Source organism: Hetaerina americana, unplaced genomic scaffold (genome assembly GCF_022747635.1).
Source record: "Hetaerina americana unplaced genomic scaffold, ioHetAmer1.1.p SCAF_9, whole genome shotgun sequence".
NCBI classification, from domain to species: domain Eukaryota; kingdom Metazoa; phylum Arthropoda; class Insecta; order Odonata; family Calopterygidae; genus Hetaerina; species Hetaerina americana.
Window position 1 is genome coordinate 34681815 of NW_027287538.1, and position 20905 is coordinate 34702719.

Consider the following 20905-nt stretch of genomic DNA (forward strand, 5'->3'; position numbering starts at 1 on the left):
ATTGCTGTTTTTTTGGTTCCATGAGGCATTATTTATAAAAGTTGTGATGATGTGAGTTTAAATCATTAATGCATTGTTATTCATGTTAATTTTCAACAGAGGAAAAGGTTCCGACGGTGGATGACATAATGGGTGCCATTCGTCGTGCTTGTCTACGTCGTACTTTCACCCCAGTGTTGGTGGGCAGTGCCCTTAAGAACAAGGGGGTGCAACCATTGCTGGATGCTGTGCTCAGTTTCCTTCCCAGCCCTGGGGAAGTGAAGAATTATGCATATTGCCAAGACACAGCCCAAGGGTATGCTGTTTGTTCTTTACATTTTAAATTGATTCTTCTAATACTCTTACTTTATCCAGTTTATTAGTAAGTTTGCCCCGAAGGAAACTCCGGAGAAACTGTTAAATTATTCAGTTTCTCTGATATTATGGGAAAAGTCTAAAATGGGTTCAAATTTTTTGACATGAAGTGAAATAGAATGAGGTTTATGCTATGGTATTAAGAAAAATAAATTTACTTTAAAAGTAGTTAATTTGTATTTTCTAGTTAATCTAAAGAATATCAATTATTTTAATCCTTCTGGCGTAGCTCACTCTCCAGAAACCTAGTCCTCACATGCTGCAAAAGGCGAGGGTTTCATGTCTCCTTGACCTTTATTTTTTTTAAGGTAATCTACCGGTTAAGGTAGGTTTTTGGATGGACACAACTACCAAACAAATATTTTATTACTCCTAACAAAACACAAAATCCATCATCCTACTCTATATCAGGTCCCTCTTCATCTCTGAGTACTTTCTTCCTCCCTTCATCCCATCCAACATCCCTATCCTGTTCCTTCCCTTTCCTCTTTTGCCCAACATTCTACCCTCTATCACAGTCTTCAACATCCCACTGCCGGTCAACACCCCCTTCATCCACTTTTCCTGCCTCCATAGAATTGCTCCCAACAAACCCCTCTCTTCGCCCACCATACCAAGTACTTCCTCATTTGTTTTCTTCTCTGTCCATTTCACCTTCTCCATTCTTCTCCACACCCACATTTCAAATGACCTTTATTATTCCTCAAATATTATAATAATCTAAATAATAAAAATAATCTTGATTTGCTGTTTATTTAATGGAGTATTTTTATTAAATTAATTTGATGAACATAATTTCATTAAAATTTCGAAGTATGATAGTGTACCATGAAGAAGATGAAAAAGTATGTCCACAGCAGCAAAAAGGCTAAACCAATGTGTGTGCTCTGACTGAGTGGTCATTTGTGAATTTATTCTGGCCTAGCATAGTTGGTGCTGATGAGCCTAGCTTTTGAGTGATTTTCTTGGAACAGTAAACTTTTAGAATGATACTGTCAATGCTTCCTAACATTAAGCTATGAACAGATATCATCGTTACGTTCCTTAATCCCCAGGGCATCATGCATGGAAAAGGTGTGAGCTCTTGAGAACCCTTGGTAGCCCAGCAAGGAGTCCTGGGCTAGAGGGCCTGGGTTCTGTTCTCAGGCATGCCTGCGGGTATTCTCAGCTTCACAAGCCTTTAAAAAGTTTCAAATCCAAAACAACTGGCTAAATGAGATGTGGAGGTCACAGGAAACTTATGCATCGTACCATGCATACAAGGCATCACCATAAATAGGCAGTGGCAATGCACGCTATAAATGTATTTAAAGATCATTCTGAGTCTCATTTTTACATAATTGTGAAACATCAGTGAAAACAAATGTCTCTTTTTAGTAAAAAAACAAATGACCTCATTCTAGTAAAAAGGAATTAGGTATGTATCATAAATAATCAACAATTTATTTTGGTTTTTTTTTACTTTTACAAATCGAGTTCATTTCCGGCTGCTTCATTCCGTGATATAAGAAAAGGTTAACGTGATCTATGATCCTAAAGAATGCATGCATTGTTAATTTTGGATAAACCTTGATCATAATTTATTTTTTGGGCATGTAATGCATTATTGTATTTTACATTAATTTTTGTGCAAAAACTTGTTATACTAAATGCTTTCAGATAATTTTGCATTACAAGAAAGATCATTTAATGAATTATGCTCATATTATGAGGTTCCACTGCACCTATATGTACATTATTTAGGATTGTGAATCTTCATTTTTTTCTTCTGTTGCTACGTGAACCAACCTGGATTGTAAATTTGATTTTTAGAAAAAAAGAATGATTAATTTATCATCAATAATACATTCCCAATTCTTTTTAACCAGGAAGCTGTCCATTGTCATTAATTGTTGCCGAAACTTGAAAATGTTGGGAAAATGCGACACAGCATTATCATTAACTAAATTTGTAGCATGCATTGCCACTGCTTTATTTAAGTGATTCTTCTCAATGCCTTATGCAACAGTTTCCCATGATCTCCACATTATATTTAGCCCGCTCTTCTAGACTCTTCACTCCTCGAAAGCTCATGAGTTTCTCAATGGTAAATAAGCAGGGGTTTAGTATTCAAATTGCTGCTTGCATTGGCACAAAATAGCAGCACGAGATGGTCTTTCATTGGCTTTTGGCTGGGCTAGGCATTCTCTTTGGCTGTTATACAGGTTTGCTATGGCATCTTTTTTCGTAAGAGACCCATTTCGTCACAATTAAAGACCTCTTGTGGCAGGTAACCCTCAGAATCTCTGAGCTTCGTGAAGTTGCTGATGGTCTCTGCTGCCTTTGTGCCAGAACTGGCTGCTTTGCCGAGCCTCGCAATGTGGATGTCGTTTCTTCTCTTAAACTTCTCGAAACACCCATGGCTTCCCTCAAATACTTTTTTGCTTGCTATTGACCCTGACATCTGCTTAACGAGGTCACGAAAAATCACTTTTGCCCTTTCAGAAATGATATTATCGTTAATAGTATTGCATCGCAATTTTTTTTCATTTATCCCTATGAGGAGCAATTTTTCGTCATCATTGAGGATGTATTATCATTGCGTACCTCTATTTATTCTTTTAATTCATTTTGAAGCATCTATCTGCCTAATTTTGTCCTTGTTCTTGAGAATAATTCAAATTGCTGATGTGAACTGATTGTATTTGTCTGCTAGATCAGCCATGCTCGCACCTCATTCACTCTTTTCATTGATTTCACTTTTCATTTTTATGGTTTTTTAATTCTCTTATGGCTGTCTTCATGTGGCTTTTTCTTCGGGAACATTTTTATAACTATGTTCAAAAGATTATTAAACCTTGCACAAAAAGATCGGCAAATATATGTCTGAACACAAGTTTAGAAAAATATGTGATAATTAGCGACGCTAAAATGCTTGCAGAACAAGTGCTAAATGCATACTGAAGCAGCAGGCATGAAATCTTTCAGGGCCTGCCCCTCTTCTTGCCGCGAATGTAATTTTTAACATGTGATAGAATCTGATACAATTCTGGATCTCCTTATTCATATGACTGTATCCATTACACATCAATAACTTTCTCCTCTTAGAACTCCTCTCTTGAATAGAAATGAATCTGTAGGAGCAATTGCTACAAATGTATAATGGCATGTGCGAATTTTCATGTTTTGTAAAAAGTCCTATCAAAAAATGGTTTTGGTCACATTATGACCATCATCATATTTTTTAGGCTCCTGGAAGGCATATTTAAATTTGCTTATTTAGAGTATATTTGGAGTGAATGTACATGTAATTCTAATTTAGTTAAAAACCCAGTGCATCATCATTTTAGGTACTTTTTTTGGCAATGTCTCGTAAATATAATAGTAAATTTTTGCTTGCCCAAAGACAAGAAATAGAAAATAGTGTGTAGGACATGCCAGTCTGGTCATGTGTGGAAGGAACAAGTACAATGCGTACAAAAATGGATAGTTATGAAGTGAATAATACATAAAAATAATATCAGGTAGAATGTTGTGATAATGACCCAAATGGGAGGCACAGAATTATAACTATGTGTAGAGCACGTTAAAAAACATTACAATAAAACAAGAAATGATCCTTATACTTTATAGTAATAGCATTTTTGTTTTTTCATCTAGGTACTCATTCACAGAGTGATACATTTTTTGTTAAGAATATTGTAAGGCTGGGCTTGGTGGTATTTATTCAATAAACAAATTTTAAGTTTTCAGGTACTTTGTTGTTGTCTTAGACCTATTTCTTGCTATGCAAGTTTAGTTTTGTTAATGTGAATGGAGCTGTTGCATAGCTTATTTCTATTCTTGATATATGAGATTATCTGATATAAGATTATATTATTTATAAGGTTTATAAGGAATATGGGGGGGCTGGGGTGGACCAGTGGTAGCGTGTTCGACTCTCATTCCGAGGGCCGCCGGTTCGAGACCATTGCACGGAGAATATTTTTCTGGATATTCTGTGGGAGAATAATTTTCAGCGGTCGACGACTTTTAAACGCAGCACAAAATGACCCCACTACTGAGAGGAAGCAGCTCTCAGTAAAAGGCAATGATGGCGCAGATCAAGGAGATCGGCCCGGCATCAACTGCCACAGCTTTGGGCGAGAGTGATGTTCACGGAATCGGCCGAAGTACTGCGATGCGGAAGGCAACGGGAAACCACCGCATTAAAACTCCCGAGGAGATGCAGCCCTGCACCATGGAGGGCTGCAGTACACCAATTCTAGGATTGTAATACTAAAAAAAAAAAGGAATATGTAATATTTCCTCTATTTCTATCGTATAATAATAAATTTATTTGTCCAAGGATTGGTGTGTAACAGCAATATAGGACATGTCATACAAAATAGGAATTCAGAGGAACATCCACAAAAATGTCATCAACACACAAATCAACTTTAAGGTCGATTTGGTGGAGTTCATCCAGTACAAAGCCCCATATGGGATTCCAATGCAACAATTTCAGAGTGTAAAAATCATTCGCCTTGACTGGGATTCGAACCCAGATCCTTCAATATCTGGTCGAGTGCTTTAGCCACTTAAGCTATCGAGGTGTCCTCTTAAACTCTGAAATTTGCTCATATGGGATGTAAAATTCTCGCATCAGGTAAGGGTGGCCAGTTTCTTTTCTGTGCCAGTTATGGTTTCCCAGGAAGATCTGGTAATCGAAAAATCACACTGCTTGGGTGTAGCTGAGGGAGGCTTGCCTGGGAATCAAACCCGGGCCCTCCAATCAGTAGTCCTCCAACACTACCCCTGGAGTACTGCAACCTCATGAAACATTCATATACAGGGAAAAAATACAATTTTAATCATAGTTACGCACGCATAGGTCATGTCTTCATAGATCCTATTTTGCACATGTTATATTTTATCATTAATAAATTCAGACATGCTGTAAAATTTTTCTCTGTCAGGAATTTTGTATTTACCTTTTAAACCATGATGTCTGTTGTCTTTGTACTTCTGTGTTAATTTATTATAGAGGTTTAGTCCGATTGACTTTGCTTCTAGACTTGAAGTTTGGTTTGAATGTATTTGATGTGCAGGTTTGACCAAGTTCTGGTACGGTGACTGTGGTGGTGAGAATTTGCGTGGAAATCTGACAGATATCGTTTCATGTATGTTACTTTGAATAGGATGTATATAGATGGGAAAGGAAGGAGCCCAAGATCTTCAAAGATTGGACGGGCAGATGAAATTGGAGGTTTAGATGCAATTTTGCGAATAGCCTTCTTTTGCAGTTTAAATATTCAGAGAAAAGGGATGAGATCTAGAGAAAGATACCATATGTAATATTGGAGTAGGCCATAGAAAAGCATTAGCAGCATGTCTTTGTTCACTAATCTAGACCTAGACCTAGCCTTGATCTAGACACTGATGCTATAAAAATGACAGATCGATCATTTTTCATGCACACCATGCAACATTCAAACTTTCTCTTCAGTCAAGTCATCATATGTGGAATCTACATTTTTCATTGCTAGCGACTGTGTTGTGAGGATTAATACACTATCATTTTGTATTCTGAGCGCCAATAGATTCGCGAGAGGTATGACCTCTTGGGAATTAGTAACACTCACTTCATTTTTTTGTATTAAATGCCCATATAAATACACAACCCTGGGGTTGGCTTCTCTGATAAGTACTTCTAATTCCAACAGCCAAGAATGGTTTATATTTGACGTTCAATTTTGCTTTAACCATATTTCTTTCAAGTTTTCAAATTGGATATGAAGTGCATTTTCAATTGAAGGCTAAATATAAGTACATTAATTACCTTTTTAGGGCTAGGCAGCAGTTCGGCGAAGTATCAAGTGAAGATGGAATCTTGTTGAGTCCGGAGCGGAGCGACAAATCACCATTCCTAGCTTTGGCCTTCAAATTGGAGGCTGGGCGATATGGGCAACTCACTTACTTACGTTGCTACCAAGGGGCTTTGAAAAAAGGTGAAAACATTTACAATGCCAGGACAAAGAAAAAGGTTGGTCTATTTCTTAGTTTTCATGAGTAAAGAATCAAGCTGCTTCAATTTAATTTATATTTTTCGTAAAATGGAATATGGTGAAATTGGGCAAGTCTAGTTATCAATTACCTAAGTCTTTGGGTTTGATACAGAATCAGAGTGCTAGTGCCGATCTGTAATTTGAATGTAATGGTCATAAAATTTGATTTCAGTTAATGTTCTTTCAATTCATGTTGCACATGGCACCATGCATATTTGATGTCATATGAGTGCTTACTGTATTGATAACTTAAAACATTTTAAGAATATTTTAATTTGTTAAAGTAAAACATGATAAGTATGTATCAGATCTTAGAAATTACATTATGTATAACTGCATGTGTGTATTACCTTTTGACAGTTGGTGTTGCACGATGAGTAGGAAAATTGAAATATTTGAAGGGAACATATACAATGTATATACAAATAATCGACAGCTATCATGAACATAAGATAATATTGTCACACCTCTTCCTAACGTAGGGTTATAAGAAACTTGACATAGTGGATAGGTTTTATAATGTCTTGTAAAATCCAGTAATCATTTAAGGTATTTTACTATATGTGGCTGTTTATGTTATGTCAAAAATTCCAAAATGTCCAGTTTCATATGCAATTCAGACTGCTTGAAAGTGAACATGAACATGCCAACTAAAGTAACTCTATTTTTTAATTAATGAACACTTAACCAATTAGTAATGGCTTATTTAGACTTTTGAATTTAAAACTGATTTTTGACTTAAGACTTAAGTTAACCTTCAGTTTGACAAGCTTTTTAAAATTGGAGCTTATATGTTCTATAGTGGTTAGAATGTCATGTTTTAACAATATTAGTAGATATATAAGCTGTTCATTCCCTTAAAATAGGCAGAAAAATCAACTAGGTTGGCTTCATAATTGATTGTAAGCAAAAGTTAGATTGTTTTTAACCCAAATGTGTATTGTTAAAAAATGAATGATCTATGCCACCTATAATAATTTTCAATTGTCAATTAAAATTCAAATCATTCTATTTCCTAGCTTTTTCACCGTTACAGACATTATTTGCTTTTAAGGACCTCAATGGAATATACCTACAATAGCCCCTCACACATTCCACTTCACTAAGTGTACAAGTATGAAATGTGGATTTTAGACACCAGATGGTGCACAAATGCAGTTTGTCGCTTTAAGATTTGACAACTATGCTATTTTGTTGTGCCATCAACAAGTGTCTGATGGACATGAGTGTTAAATTGAAGAAGTGTTGGCATTGCGTTGTGTTGCTGTATTCAATATGGTCAACATTTATACCAAGCAAAGAGCATTCGCAAACAGCATTAATTTTTTGTTTTCATTTGAAGAAAACTGCTACTGAATCGCACTGATTATTTCGAGAAGCTTTTGGTGAATCTACTCCATCACAAGATATGTGTGAACAATGGTTTTGGTGTTTCAAAAGTGGTGACTTCGATGGTGCAGACAATGAGCAAGGAAAACCACCAAAAGGGTACAAAGATATGGAATTGAAAGCATTTTTTGGCAAAGACGATTCAAAAACATAAGAGCAACTCGCAGAGCAATTGAGAATTAGTGAACAAGCTGCTTCCAATTACCTACAAGTTACGGGAAAGATTCAAAAGACTGGCAGATGGGTATCACATGAGTTCAAACGACAGGCAGATGGAGAGGCAAAGAAACACTTGTGAAATTTTGCTCTCATGATAAAAAAGGAAGTCATTTTTGCATCATATCATTACTGGGGATGAAAAATGGATTTATTTTGAGAAAACCAAACGCAAAAATCATGGGTAGACCCAGGCGCACTATCCTCATCGACCGAAAGACCAAATTGCTTTGGCAGAAAGACAATACTCTCTGTTTAGTAGGACCAGAAGGGTGTGGTCTATTATGAACTGTTAAATCTGGTGAAACGGTTAATAGCTAATGCTACCAATGACATTATTCGATTTTAACTGTTCACTGCTTGAAAAAAGACAAGAATAGCAAAAGAGGCAATGCATGGTCATTGTACTTAATGGCAATGCTCAATCACATGCAGCAAAACTGGTTCGCGACATGTTGGAAGCACTCAGCTAAGAAGTTTAACCCCATGCGGCTTACTCACCATACTTGGCTTCTTCTGATTACCACTTGTTTGCATTGGTGGGTCACGCTGTTGCTGAGCAGCGCTTTGGTACGAAGTTGTGAAAAATATGACTCAATGATTGGTTTGCAGCAAATGAGAATGATTTTTACTGGCGTGATATCCACAAATTGGCCTAAAGATGGGATTAATGTGTAACTAGCAGTCGAGAATACTTTGAATAAAGCTCTTTGTATCATTCTTCTGATTTTTTTAAAATCCTCATTTCATTATTGTACACTTAGTAGTCATGTGATCTCAGCTGACACTCAGTAAAATGATTCCAGTGTTCATAAAAAGTATATCATAAGTCATAATTTCCTACAGTTCATACAGGTATGTATTATGTTGCATAGAGGTAGACTGGAAAACCTAAATTCTGGAAAATTGTGTGCACAGTATAATTAAAATGTAGTATATCAGGCGAAAAGTCACATTTTATGTGTATCTTATTGAGTGTTTGACTTCAAAATTTTGTCAATATTTTCCCAGGTTCGAGTTCCACGTCTTGTGCGACTTCATGCAAATGAAATGGAAGATGTCAATGATGTATATGCTGGCGACATATTTGCTTTGTTTGGTGTGGATTGTGCCAGTGGTGATACTTTTGTTACTAACCAAAAGCTAAACCTTGCCATGGTAAGTGTGGAGTTGTAATTGTTAACTTTTTCGATCATGCATCACTTTGGTGTCCATTATTATTAGGAAATCCTAGACTAGAAGATACTAGCATATGGGGAATGGGAAAAGAAAAAAGGCTTTAAATAGCCTATGATATCATTAAAAATATTGAATTCTCTAAATATATTTTGTTAGATGGAGTTTTTTTGATAAAATGTTCCATGGTTTTTTGGCGTTAATTTTGAAAACTTATATGAAAATTTTTATTAGCTATTTCAAATGGGATATTTAATTCGATAAAAATTGTTGGAATTTGTTAACCAGGGAGAGTTGGTATTGATTCTATCACATTAGCACCCTAATGGGATATCTACTACTAATTAATTAATTTTAAGCTTTAGATTTCTCTTTCATTATTGAAGAAATTGTAGTGCATTTAGTATTTAAGGCTATTGATATTTCCAATATATTTATATATGTTCAACTCTGAATTAAAAAATTGTGATATTTAAAGAATGCATCCTTCATTCATGCCCTGAAACTGATTGCTTATTTTCAGCATGGCCATTCCCAATTTTCTTAATTATAGTTACTTTTTCAATGTTTCAAAAACTTAAATGAGGTAAAAATACTTACTCTATGTTTTACAGGAATCAATATATGTCCCAGACCCTGTAGTGTCAATGTCAATTAAGCCCAAGGATAATAATGACAGGGATAGCTTTGGGAAAGCAGTGTCTCGCTTCACCAAGGAGGATCCTACCTTTCAACTTTATTATGATACAGACAGCAAAGAGACCATAGTTTCTGGGATGGGAGAGCTTCACCTTGAGATTTATGCACAGGTGAGTGTATAAGCATAGATTCAGTTGTTGCAGTGACCTTAATTGTTCTTTGGCGAACATGTTACTGTATCTAGCTAGAATAAAGCCATATAAAGAACTTTTTTTAAATAATTTTTTCCATGAAATGTTCAGACAACTGAAGTGTAAGTGTATTTTTCTCCTAAAATATTAGGTAACAATTTATCATTATATGAATATAAGTTAATGGAATAAGAAAACAATGCATGAGGAAAAATAGATGGTTGAATATTTTTAGTAGTAAAACCAGCTATGTCTACCTGTATATTTCCAAAATTAAGGGGGGACAAATTTTGCAAGGTCCATGCATTCCTTGAAGTGCAAAGTTTCAGTAAAAAGTATCGGGAATCGGAAAAATAGATTTATTTCAGATATTGCTACAATGCCTCAGAATTCATCAAAGTGCATCCCTTGAGCCTTGACACACTTTGGTCAGTGGCTTTTCCGTGACTGAAGGCTCCCTGGTAGGTAGATTCCAGAAGGTCCTTATAGGTACATGTCCTAGCTTCTTTGACGGCACTTAGGGTTCCATGGTGGTGTTCTTTGAGGGAGGATTACACTTTTGGGAATAGGAAATAGTCTGCTGGTGCCAATTCGGGACTGTAAGGAGTTTTGGGAATCATTGCATTGCAGAAGGTCTTCACTAGCAGGCACTTGACTCTGCTTATGATCATCCGTCAAGACCTTCGGGATTAGTTTGGCCCAGATCTTTCGCATCGCCAAATTTTTAGTGACAATGATATGCACTGTCATCTTATCAATGCCAATACAATCTGCAACCTTGCGCACACTAATTCGATGGTCTGAATGCTGCACTTTAAATACACGTTGGACGTTGTCAGTTCTTGATGTCAAAGGCCATCCAGTGTGGGGCTTGTCCTCCACACCATTTTGGCCATCTTTGAAGAGCTTTTGTTCCTTAAAAATGGCAGTTTGTGACATGCTTTCATCCTTCAACACTTGCTGAATCATCTCCAAGGTCTCTTTAACTTTCAAGTCATGGAACAGCCACTGGCAAAAGTGTGTTGATGCTCAAGGGATGCACTATGAAGAATTTTGAGGCATTGTATCAATATCTGAAACAAATATATTTTTCCAAAACTTTTTCCTGTACTTTTTATACAAATCTTGTATATTGGGTGCTCTGCCACAGGGTCTATTCCCTTGCAGAAGTCCTCTCTATCTACCACTAAGAAAAGTATTTGATGCCCAAATGAAGTTTTAAAACTGTTACATTCATTTCAGACTTTTAAAACCAGATTTACTTTTGAAATTAATGATTTATAAAATTGTGTAGTTAAAATCTGGTAGAAGTCTATAGCCATAGGTATAATTAAATATATAAACCGTTACTGTTAGTCACTGTGGTGGAATTTCTTTTCCCACAAGCTATCAAAACAAATTTTGTTTTCACTGTGGGTCAAGTGTTGCCAACTTATTACAGCTATAGGAGTTTTTATTTTATTGTATTAGTATAAGCTGTTGCAGTTTTACTTCCATTAGATGAATATATTTTGGAACAAATGTCATATTTTTGCTTATTATTTATTCTTATTTATTCTCTTTAGAGAATGGAGCGAGAGTATAATTGCCCCGTGATTTTGGGAAAGCCCAAGGTCTCATTTCGTGAAACACTTGTATCTCCATGTGAATTTGACTACCTTCACAAGAAACAATCTGGTGGTGCTGGCCAATATGCCAGGGTGACAGGAATCTTAGAGGTGAGTTTTTTATAATCTTACATTGCTGTTAGTTTTACTAATTTGAATTATCCAGAAATATTGTGAAGAGCTTAGACCAGTGTTTCCCTAACTTTATCAATCCACCACCCCTTTGGATCCATAAAACTATGCTCAACGCCCCCCCAAGCTATAGCTTTAAAATAATAATCAAAATCATGAAACAGAATAACCTAATGAGGAACATTGAAATAATTAAATTAAAAACAATGACTAATTATATGTTTATTTACAATCCATTAGATGTATAGTTTTCTTATCACATTTATGCAAAAGACTTAATACACAATGAAAGGAACTTAGGTGTGAATATATTTTTTACATTAAAATAAATTATCAAAACAAATATTTTTGAAAAAGCTCTTTTTAGTAGTTAACATGTCATTTTTTTACTTCAATTAAGCAATTTTATAACATGAACATTTCCTATTTATAATAATAGAAAAGTTAATCATGTTTTGTGAAAATTAGTTAAATAATTGACTATTGATTTTAGATATTATGTTCTATAAGTAATTTAAGGAAATTCTATTGCCTAATATAGTAACATATTTCCATCAAAGAAAATTTTAATGGGATTGATGGGCTTGATTAGCTGATACCAGTTTTCCAACATCCAGTTTAATGTCACTTAGGAGGAGCCTTAAATCACCACATTCCTCCAAATATTAAGTCGGAAATGCTAGAAGGAGTTTTTTAAAACACCATTCATAATGTAGGATAACAATCAGAAACCTTCTGTAACCAAAACTCTTGATAATTTATCTTTAACTTTTGTTTTAATTCAATGTCATTTTGTAGTCCAATTAATTCTTTCTCTAATACACCGATTTCCTCAATATCCACAAAAACATTCATCAGCCAGTCTGGTATTTCCAACAAAAATAGATCCTCAAATCACTGCATCATATTTTTTTTCAAGGTGGCTAAATGGTCAGAAAAGACTCATCATCATCACCCATACCAGCTTGCTCTTCTAGCTTAGGCAGGGAAGGAAATGATAAAGCTCGTGGCGACCTATGCTTAACAAAAGCGACTTGGAAATAAACACAGTCACCACAGATTTTGCCTTTATAAGGAAAGTATCATTTCATTGAACTTTGCAATTAGTTCAGACAAAAATGCAACGTCACTCCTAATCTCTTTAAGGTTGTCGCTGAGAAAAGCATTTTCTCCTCAAAAAACTGCACAACAGTGTCTAAAGTTTCTAGAAGCACCTTATGCAATTGCCTTTTGATGGCCCACTAACTTCCATGTGTAGCAACAAATGTTTGAAATCTACATCGTTCTCATCACACAACTCTCGAAAGAGTCGATCATTAAGAGCTTTGGCTTTCATTTTGTGAACCGCTGTAATTATAATGTTTTAAGGACTAGTGAAGGGATCACTCAGTATTTAAGCCACTAGATGTTGTTGGTGAATGACACGATGCATAGCAAATGCATTTGGCGCATATTTTCTCAAGTGTACCGTATGACCATGGTGACGACCAGTCATTGAAGTAGCTCTGTTGCAACAGCAAGGACGGGGATTTTAGAACAGGAAGTAAGTGGATTTTTTTTGTCCCTGAAGAACTGCTGTATGATACTAAATATTGACTCCCCTTGAGTGTCAGTTTCTAATTTCCTAGCCAACAACAACTCCTGAGGTAGCTTTTCATCTTTAATGAAGCATACGTATGTCAGAACACAGATTCATTTCCTGGCAAAGTTGACTCGTCCAACTGTAATGTAAATTCTGTTGTTCTCAGGATGCTGCACCATATATCTTCCACATTTTCAGCCATTTCATCTATTCATCGTTGAACTGAAGTGTTGCTTAGGGGAATGATTTTTATTGTATCATATGGTGGCTTATGTAGAACAGTGCTCAGGACTTCACTTACCGCCGTTAAGATGAGTTCTTCACCAATTGTATGTGGCTTTCCAGATTTGGCAATTGATAGTGAAATATTGTGTGATGCACACAAACCATCTATGTTTTGAATCATTACACAACATACTTGAGAGTGTAGGGTGATTTTGTCGACTCTGTCACAAAGTGACTGAAAAAATGTTGAGGTCTTTCCTATCTTTTCCGGATGTGCTTTCCTAAAATGGTCAATTAGTCTGGAAGGTTTCATTGCCTCATTTGAAAACATACTTTCGCAGAGTAAGCACATAGTCATGTGCTTGTTTATAAGGAACTCTACCAATCTGTACTTAAGATAATCCGCATAATACTGTCTACATTTCCTCTTTTATGAGTGCCATTCTGTTTCTGTAATAAAGGATTAAATATTAAATTTTGTTAAATTTAATATATATTAACTAAATAGAATAAACATATGAGTTAATGATTTGGCATGGATTGAATCTTTTAGTGATTTCTTTTTAAAATAAAATTACTAATAATCATATGAGAGACATCAAAACAAAATATTTATGTGCTTGCGGCATAATTTCAAACAGAAATAAGCAAGGCTGAATATATGCATTTGTTCTGCATGCCTGGTATAAAACAGTATTTATTTACACATTATTTTGCTCTTGAGCGGTAATAGTTTTACTTTAGTAAACTAAAAATATTGGTACAGTTTATTTATTTTTTATAAAAAGTGTACATTATATATACAAATGCAATACATTCATCACGCGAGTGCAAAATCAAAAATGGTGTGTAGGGAGTTTGTGCCGGAGGTCTGCACATGCACCTTTGCCATTTTTCATAGAGAAACCAATCACTCAGCTGCCAAGTGAGCTAATCTCGAATTTGATTTCAAATACTGTTCTAGTCAGCTGAGGATGAAATAATAGTTCTCTGGCTCCTATTCTATTGTTGTGATCATATTAAAGCTGCAGACTTAAAGCTGATTTAAAACTCCTCTAAAACACCCTAACTTCGCTATTGATTGCCCTGAACTGCTATCTTTCTTCAACTTCAGGATACCAACCCGATCCACCCGCACCCACTCCCTACTCCATCTGCCTATTCCTAGAATGTCTCTCACCAAGCGCTCACTGTTATTTCGCCTCTCCTCCCTTCTAAATTCACTCCCTCACACTGTCGACCCCTTTAACTTATCATGCAACAACTTCACCACCCAAGCTTTATCCCACCTTTCAGTAAATTAAAATTTTCCCCGGTCCATGCTTGGTTCTCGATGTTATTGTTACGCTGTTATTGCCTTTTGTCCTCTTTCATGTTTGTTATATTTTTCACTGTAAAATGGCGCTACTGCTGTATATGAACAATGTTTTAAAATAAAATAAATAAATAAAATAAATATTAGTCCATGCAATTCGCTAAATTGTATTAAAGAGAGAGGCAGTTCGAGGGACTGTAATGGTGAAATTGGCTTTGGTTCAATTTTTGGATACATGTGTGTGTGTTGGTTCAACTTAAGTTTATTCAACAGCAAGGTCACCTCTTCATTTGATGATATATTACTAAGAGGAATCTTGTGAAGAAGTACGTTTACTGCTCAATTTACTTGTAAAGGAAAAATGTTTCCAAAGTTTTCGTTTTATTCAAAGAATTATTGTGAATATTACCCATTGTTTGAAAAATGCTATGCTTCAAGGAAATGTATAATTTCAGGAAAACCGTGACCTAGATCAGTGAGTCGGCAATTTATTTAGTTGATATCCAGCTGGCAAAGGGAAAGTTCAATCGTATATATACGAAGTATGAGAGAAAAGGTGTTCTTTTTGAACTATCTATTACAATTTCATGAAAACAAACAAAATACTGGCAGTTTATTTTTGTGATATATTTTGCCGTCATAAAATAATACAAAAAATTATATAATAGTACTATAACAAGAATGATATTATGCGATGAATGAAAAATAACTTACCAATACAGTATTGATAATATCGTTGGAACTGAATTGTTTGGAAAATGAATATCTAAGAGATTTAGAAAAGTGTATTGGACAGAATGAAGGTAGGAAGTAAGCATTATAGAACAGTTTAATATAGTATGGGCAGTCAATTTCTCATTTTAGATGAAAATGAGAAGTGTGGTGATGATCAGTTTTTGTCCATTCAAAACTTAAGTTAAAAAGTTGACTACCCGTTATAGTGATTATTATTGTTTGCTGTAAATCCTTTCATTATTTAATTGCTTATTCTATTCTAATGCTATTCTTCTTTTGCAGCCACTCCCCATGCATGAAAACACAAAGCTTGAATTTTCTGATGAAACAACTGGAACCAACGTGCCCAAGCAATTTGTGCCCGGGATTGAGCGTGGCTTCAAGCTCATGGCAGAAAAGGGTGAGGGGGAAATTATATTTTTGGAACTTTTCTCATAGCTCGCTGTAATAGAATATTGTTTTGCATCCTAAAAGAAAAAATTTTGACTCAGTCAGGGTACTTAGCACATATGAGGGTATTCCCAAACCTCTCAAATCCCAAACCAAGGTCTCCAGTTTTTTTAGAAATAGAAAAAAAAATTTCTGCTCAATAATTGTAGCATATTTTTTTAAAAAGCTTCAGCATTTATTTTCATCATTATTTTTCTACATAATTGCCATTTCAGTTGATTTGTAGGCCATTTTTGACGGTGATGGGGCTGGAGCATTTGGCCAGAGGGCACGTCAGCAATGATGACAAGGTGAAGGATGAGGTCTAATGATTCCTCAATGACATGTTTGTTGAACAGCTATGCATGAGCAAACAAAAACTGCCCCAGTGCATTCATAAAAGCATAGACTGAAATGGCTATTACATGGAAAAATCAGAGGGATGTCTCAACTTTAAAATGATGTATCAATTATTGAAAACAAACATTTTTTTCTTTTTATAAAAAAATCGGAGGCCTTACTTTTAGGATTACTGTCAAACGCAGGGATTACTTTTACAAACAGCTTATAGACTTGATATTTGTAGGGTGGTCAATAAAATGTTTGATTTAATTGAAGGAATTACTCATGGGTATGATTCAAAAATTAAAAGTGCTGGTATCTTTCTTTTGGGAATATATGTTTTATTAATGAAAGAGAATACCTACATTTATGAGACTGAGAAGTTAAATTGTAGGAGAGACTGTATTGCGACGAACGTGTTATTACACTTGAGTACTAGTTTTAAGGAATTTCTAAAACATTCCTCTAGAAGGGAGGACTACCCATGATGATAACTCACTCTAAATTGATTTTTACCTTCAGGGTTATTGACTGGCAATAGATTATCAGGAATTAAATTCCGCCTCCTTGACGGTGCCCATCACATTGTGGACTCAAGTGAGCTTGCCTTCATGCTTGCAGCTCAAGGGGCTGTGAAAGAAGGTATGTAATTTTATTTTGTTTTCCCGTGATTTTCTTGGTGTACCTCTTTCTTTCAAGCCATTTATTCTTCTTTCATGCAGCTGTTTGGTGATTTGACTCTCAGCCATGCTTTTTCTTCATTGATGGCTAAACAGCAGAATGGGTAGTTTTACTATGCAAAAAATTAGTCAATAATTATGTACGTTGCATTGGTCCATAAGTTTTGCTGTTTTTACTCCAAAATATGCTTTAAAATCAACCTGCATCATATGGGCTGGGGGCACACGAACATTATTCCGACCTTTTAGCACAAGCCGGAAAATACTTAACTGCATCAGGCATAGAAAATGAGTGCAGTTATTACAAATGTCGATGATATCACTGTTTTGAGTTTCTAGTAAGCAACAGAGTTTTAATATTTCATTGAAAGTACTTCCTGAAAAAATTCCCAAGTAAATCGTAAATATATACACAGTAGCAGGTTAAGCTACATCTCACTTGTGGTGCTGTCACAAAACTTAAAATGCAATGGGCTAACTGGGATAAATGCATTCATACATTGTATCTCTTCTGATAAACTCTGTGAGCATTCAACCTTAATTAATACGATAACTTCATAAAGGCTTAAAAAATGGTTGTTTGTAATACAAATTTCAACAATATCATTATAATAATCTAAACTTAGCATTGCATAAAAAGTTAGATGATAATAAAGGCAAACAATAATAAATTCATGGAATCTTAAGAGAGGAGATTGTCGTACAATATTGCCTTCAAACTTGAATTTTTGAATTATGCTTCAAAAGCTTGGTAACATTGGAGCTGAAAGGCATTTTGGCCCATTGATGACAAATTTTCAGGATTCTATGATGAATGAACGATATGCTGCAAATTTTTTAATGTAGCTATTCAATATGCATCGTTTAAAGTGTTAAATAATTTGATCTTTTCTGTCTGATCAAGGTATTTTTTGTGAATTATGGCTTGAAAAGTCAGGGTGCATTTTATGGGCAGGGAAATATGTGTATGTTACTTTCCATTGCTGAAAAACATCAATTAATCACAAGGAATGAATAAGGTGAGTCTACGTATATTACCATTGATATCATGACCATATTTTCTGCATATTTCGGTTTGCTGTATTTTTTGATTATTGTAGCTTCATCCATCCATTAGCACAGATAGTCTATTTTGTATATACATGGTGCCCATGATAATCTGAGGGAAATATACTATCTCGCAAATTGATTTCCATATTTTTTCTCACTTAGCTGTGTTAATACATTTTTTTTTAACTCTGTAGCGGCATTATTATTTAGCCTGAACCCAAAAATGGTCTTTTACGTGATTAAGTACTATAGGCGCCATCTGATATTTCCATCTGAAAGTTTGACCCTTTTAGCTCTTAACTTTCTTCAGGACATTTTGTCGTTTGATCATAACTTGTGTTGTTTACTGTCATTCGAAAATTTTGTCTCGGTGAAAAAATTAACTCGTGAACACTTTTGTGCGATTATTTTTTATGCCTTTTGACATGGATTATCAAATCAGGAGTGCATCGATCAACTTACTTCCACTTTTGGTAATAAAGCCTCATCCTTTGCCACTGTGAAATGCTGGTATAATGAATTCCATCATGGCCGCCGTTTGTTCAGCGATGAATGTCGTGAAGGTCTTCCAAAATCAGTTTTTTTGCCAGAAAACATTGGTGCTGTGCAAGAACTAGTGAAGGAATATCGTCATGTGACTTTGAGCGTGAGATTGAGGTATTGGTATGATGAATATCAGTAAGATATAACATTTAGCTGGGGAAAAAATTTGTCTGCGTTGGATCCTGCATAATTGGACAAAAGTCCAAAAAGAGGCTCGTGTCCATTAGTGCAAAAAAATGCTCAAGAAATACAATCGCAGTGCTTCAAAAGCTGTGTGTAACACCTGCACAGGTGATGAATCTTGGATTTATGCATATGAGCTTGAAACGAAACAGCAATCCTCTGTATGGGTCTTCCAAGATGAGCAAAATCGGACAAAAGTGACTTGTGCACAAAGCACATCGAAGCAAATGATTGCCTGTTTCTTCAGTATACCTGGACATGTGGCAACTGTACCGTTAGAGCAACATAGAACCATGAATTCGGAATGGTGCAAGAGCATTTGTTTGCCAGAAGTGCTTGGTTAAACACGGAAAAAGAATCTTTCTTCACCATGACAACAGAAGCTCTCATAGATCGGATGAAACAACTACCTATTTGACTTGCCAAAACATCGAATTGATGGTTCATCCTCCGCACAGCCCTGATTTAGCACCAAATGACTTATTTTTATTCCTGTTTATCCAGAAAAAATTTCATGGCCAACATTTTTCAGCACCTGAAGAAGCCGTTGGTGCATTCAAAAATCATGTTTTGGAGGAGGTTCCTCAATAGGAGTGGAAAAAGTGTTATGAAAATTGGTTCGACATGCAAAAGGGTATAGATTATCATGGGGAATACTTCGAAAAACAGTAGAGCCATTTTCAACAATAAATTACTTTCTCTTCATTATTAGGCTGAAAATATAAATAGCAATCCTCGTATTAATAGTCATAACAATGGACATGATTATGCACATCCAAGCCCTAGGTGGAGGAAAATCCACCCAGGCAGGTATCGAACCTGTGACCCTTGGGTTGGCAGACGAGGACATTACCCCACCGCCTCCAGGGCCTGCAAAATTAAATATTAATATTTTATAATTGCAGCATTCAAAATACATTATTGATGTTTCCTCCATATCTGCATCTAGCTCAATTGAAGCCGATTGCTTCAAGCTGACATGTTATAATTGGTCTTAACTAAGGTCTATACTAATTTCTAACCACATACTCATCAATTGTGTATCTTGTTATAAGCTTTCTGGTGCCATGATCTTTCTCTGTTGCAGTTTTTGAGAAAGGCAGTTGGCATATTCTGGAGCCAATAATGTCTGTGGAAGTTACAGCACCAGATGAGTTCCAGGGAGCTGTAATGGGTCAACTTAGCAAGAGGCATGCTGTCATCACAGGCACCGATAATAATGAAGGGTGGTTCATTCTGCAGGCAGAGGTGTGTACTTACAATCCACTAAGTGGTACCAATTTAATTAAGTGCTAAATAAAGGCCCTATGTGCCCATTGACGCCAGGTGTTATATCAATGTTTTTGTTGTTTCAACTGAATTTGTCGGAATAAGATCTAGATTGTTTCATAAATAATTGAATTTGGTGTTTTCACAAATTATCAATTATAAGGGTATGTGGTGATTACCAGTCCAGTTTAGAATTTACGGAGTGCAAGAATGCCTCTCCACAAGTACGTAATCAAGTCTTGGAGCATGTTACTTATCTTTAAGTCTCTTTTTCCTGATTAGTTGTTAAAATTCTTTTTTTAATATCTTACTTAAAATTCTCCTTATTCTCCGTAACTATTAGGTTATTTTTTTGGGAAAATATAGCTTTGTAGAAGTGGCAGTTTATATTTTTTCTTGCCATATTTGGTATTGCTATTATATATTTAGGTAGCATTTGTCTTCAGCCACAGTCAAGAAGCTTTTAAGTTTTGAAATATGATCAGCCTGTAATACACAGTGTAAATGAATAGAAGGAATGGGGTTATGGGTTAAGACTAAAAAGTTTCTTGCTTCAGTGATAAAATTTTTTAAGGAGTTTGATATTTTTCATATTTGACAAAGCTGGACTTTGGAGATATAATTGGAAGACTTTGCCTGTATGAGTATGAAATTAGACACTTGGAAGATTGGGCTAATTGTCACCCAAACAATTTGATGGATGTAATGTTGTGTATTATTCCTGTTCTTTTCCAGTGTTCCTCTCAGTCCCATTTAATCTAGCAGCTAGACTTGTGGAGTGTGTGTTCAGAAACCTAATTGTCAACAATTTTATTGTAGTAG

At 35.5% G+C, this 20905-nt stretch overlaps 1 protein-coding gene across 1 annotated transcript in view; it reads left to right on the plus strand.

The window, feature by feature from the left end:
- Nucleotides 1–20905, plus strand: part of mEFG1 (mitochondrial translation elongation factor G 1) — a 33840-nt gene that overhangs the window by 10624 nt on the left and 2311 nt on the right. The window contains exons 7-14 of the mRNA XM_071597558.1: nt 100–295; nt 6163–6358; nt 8997–9143; nt 9776–9970; nt 11557–11709; nt 15870–15987; nt 16881–17000; nt 19902–20062. Coding sequence (XP_071453659.1) covers nt 100–295; nt 6163–6358; nt 8997–9143; nt 9776–9970; nt 11557–11709; nt 15870–15987; nt 16881–17000; nt 19902–20062 — 1286 coding nt within the window. The remainder of the gene's footprint in view (nt 1–99; nt 296–6162; nt 6359–8996; nt 9144–9775; nt 9971–11556; nt 11710–15869; nt 15988–16880; nt 17001–19901; nt 20063–20905) is intronic.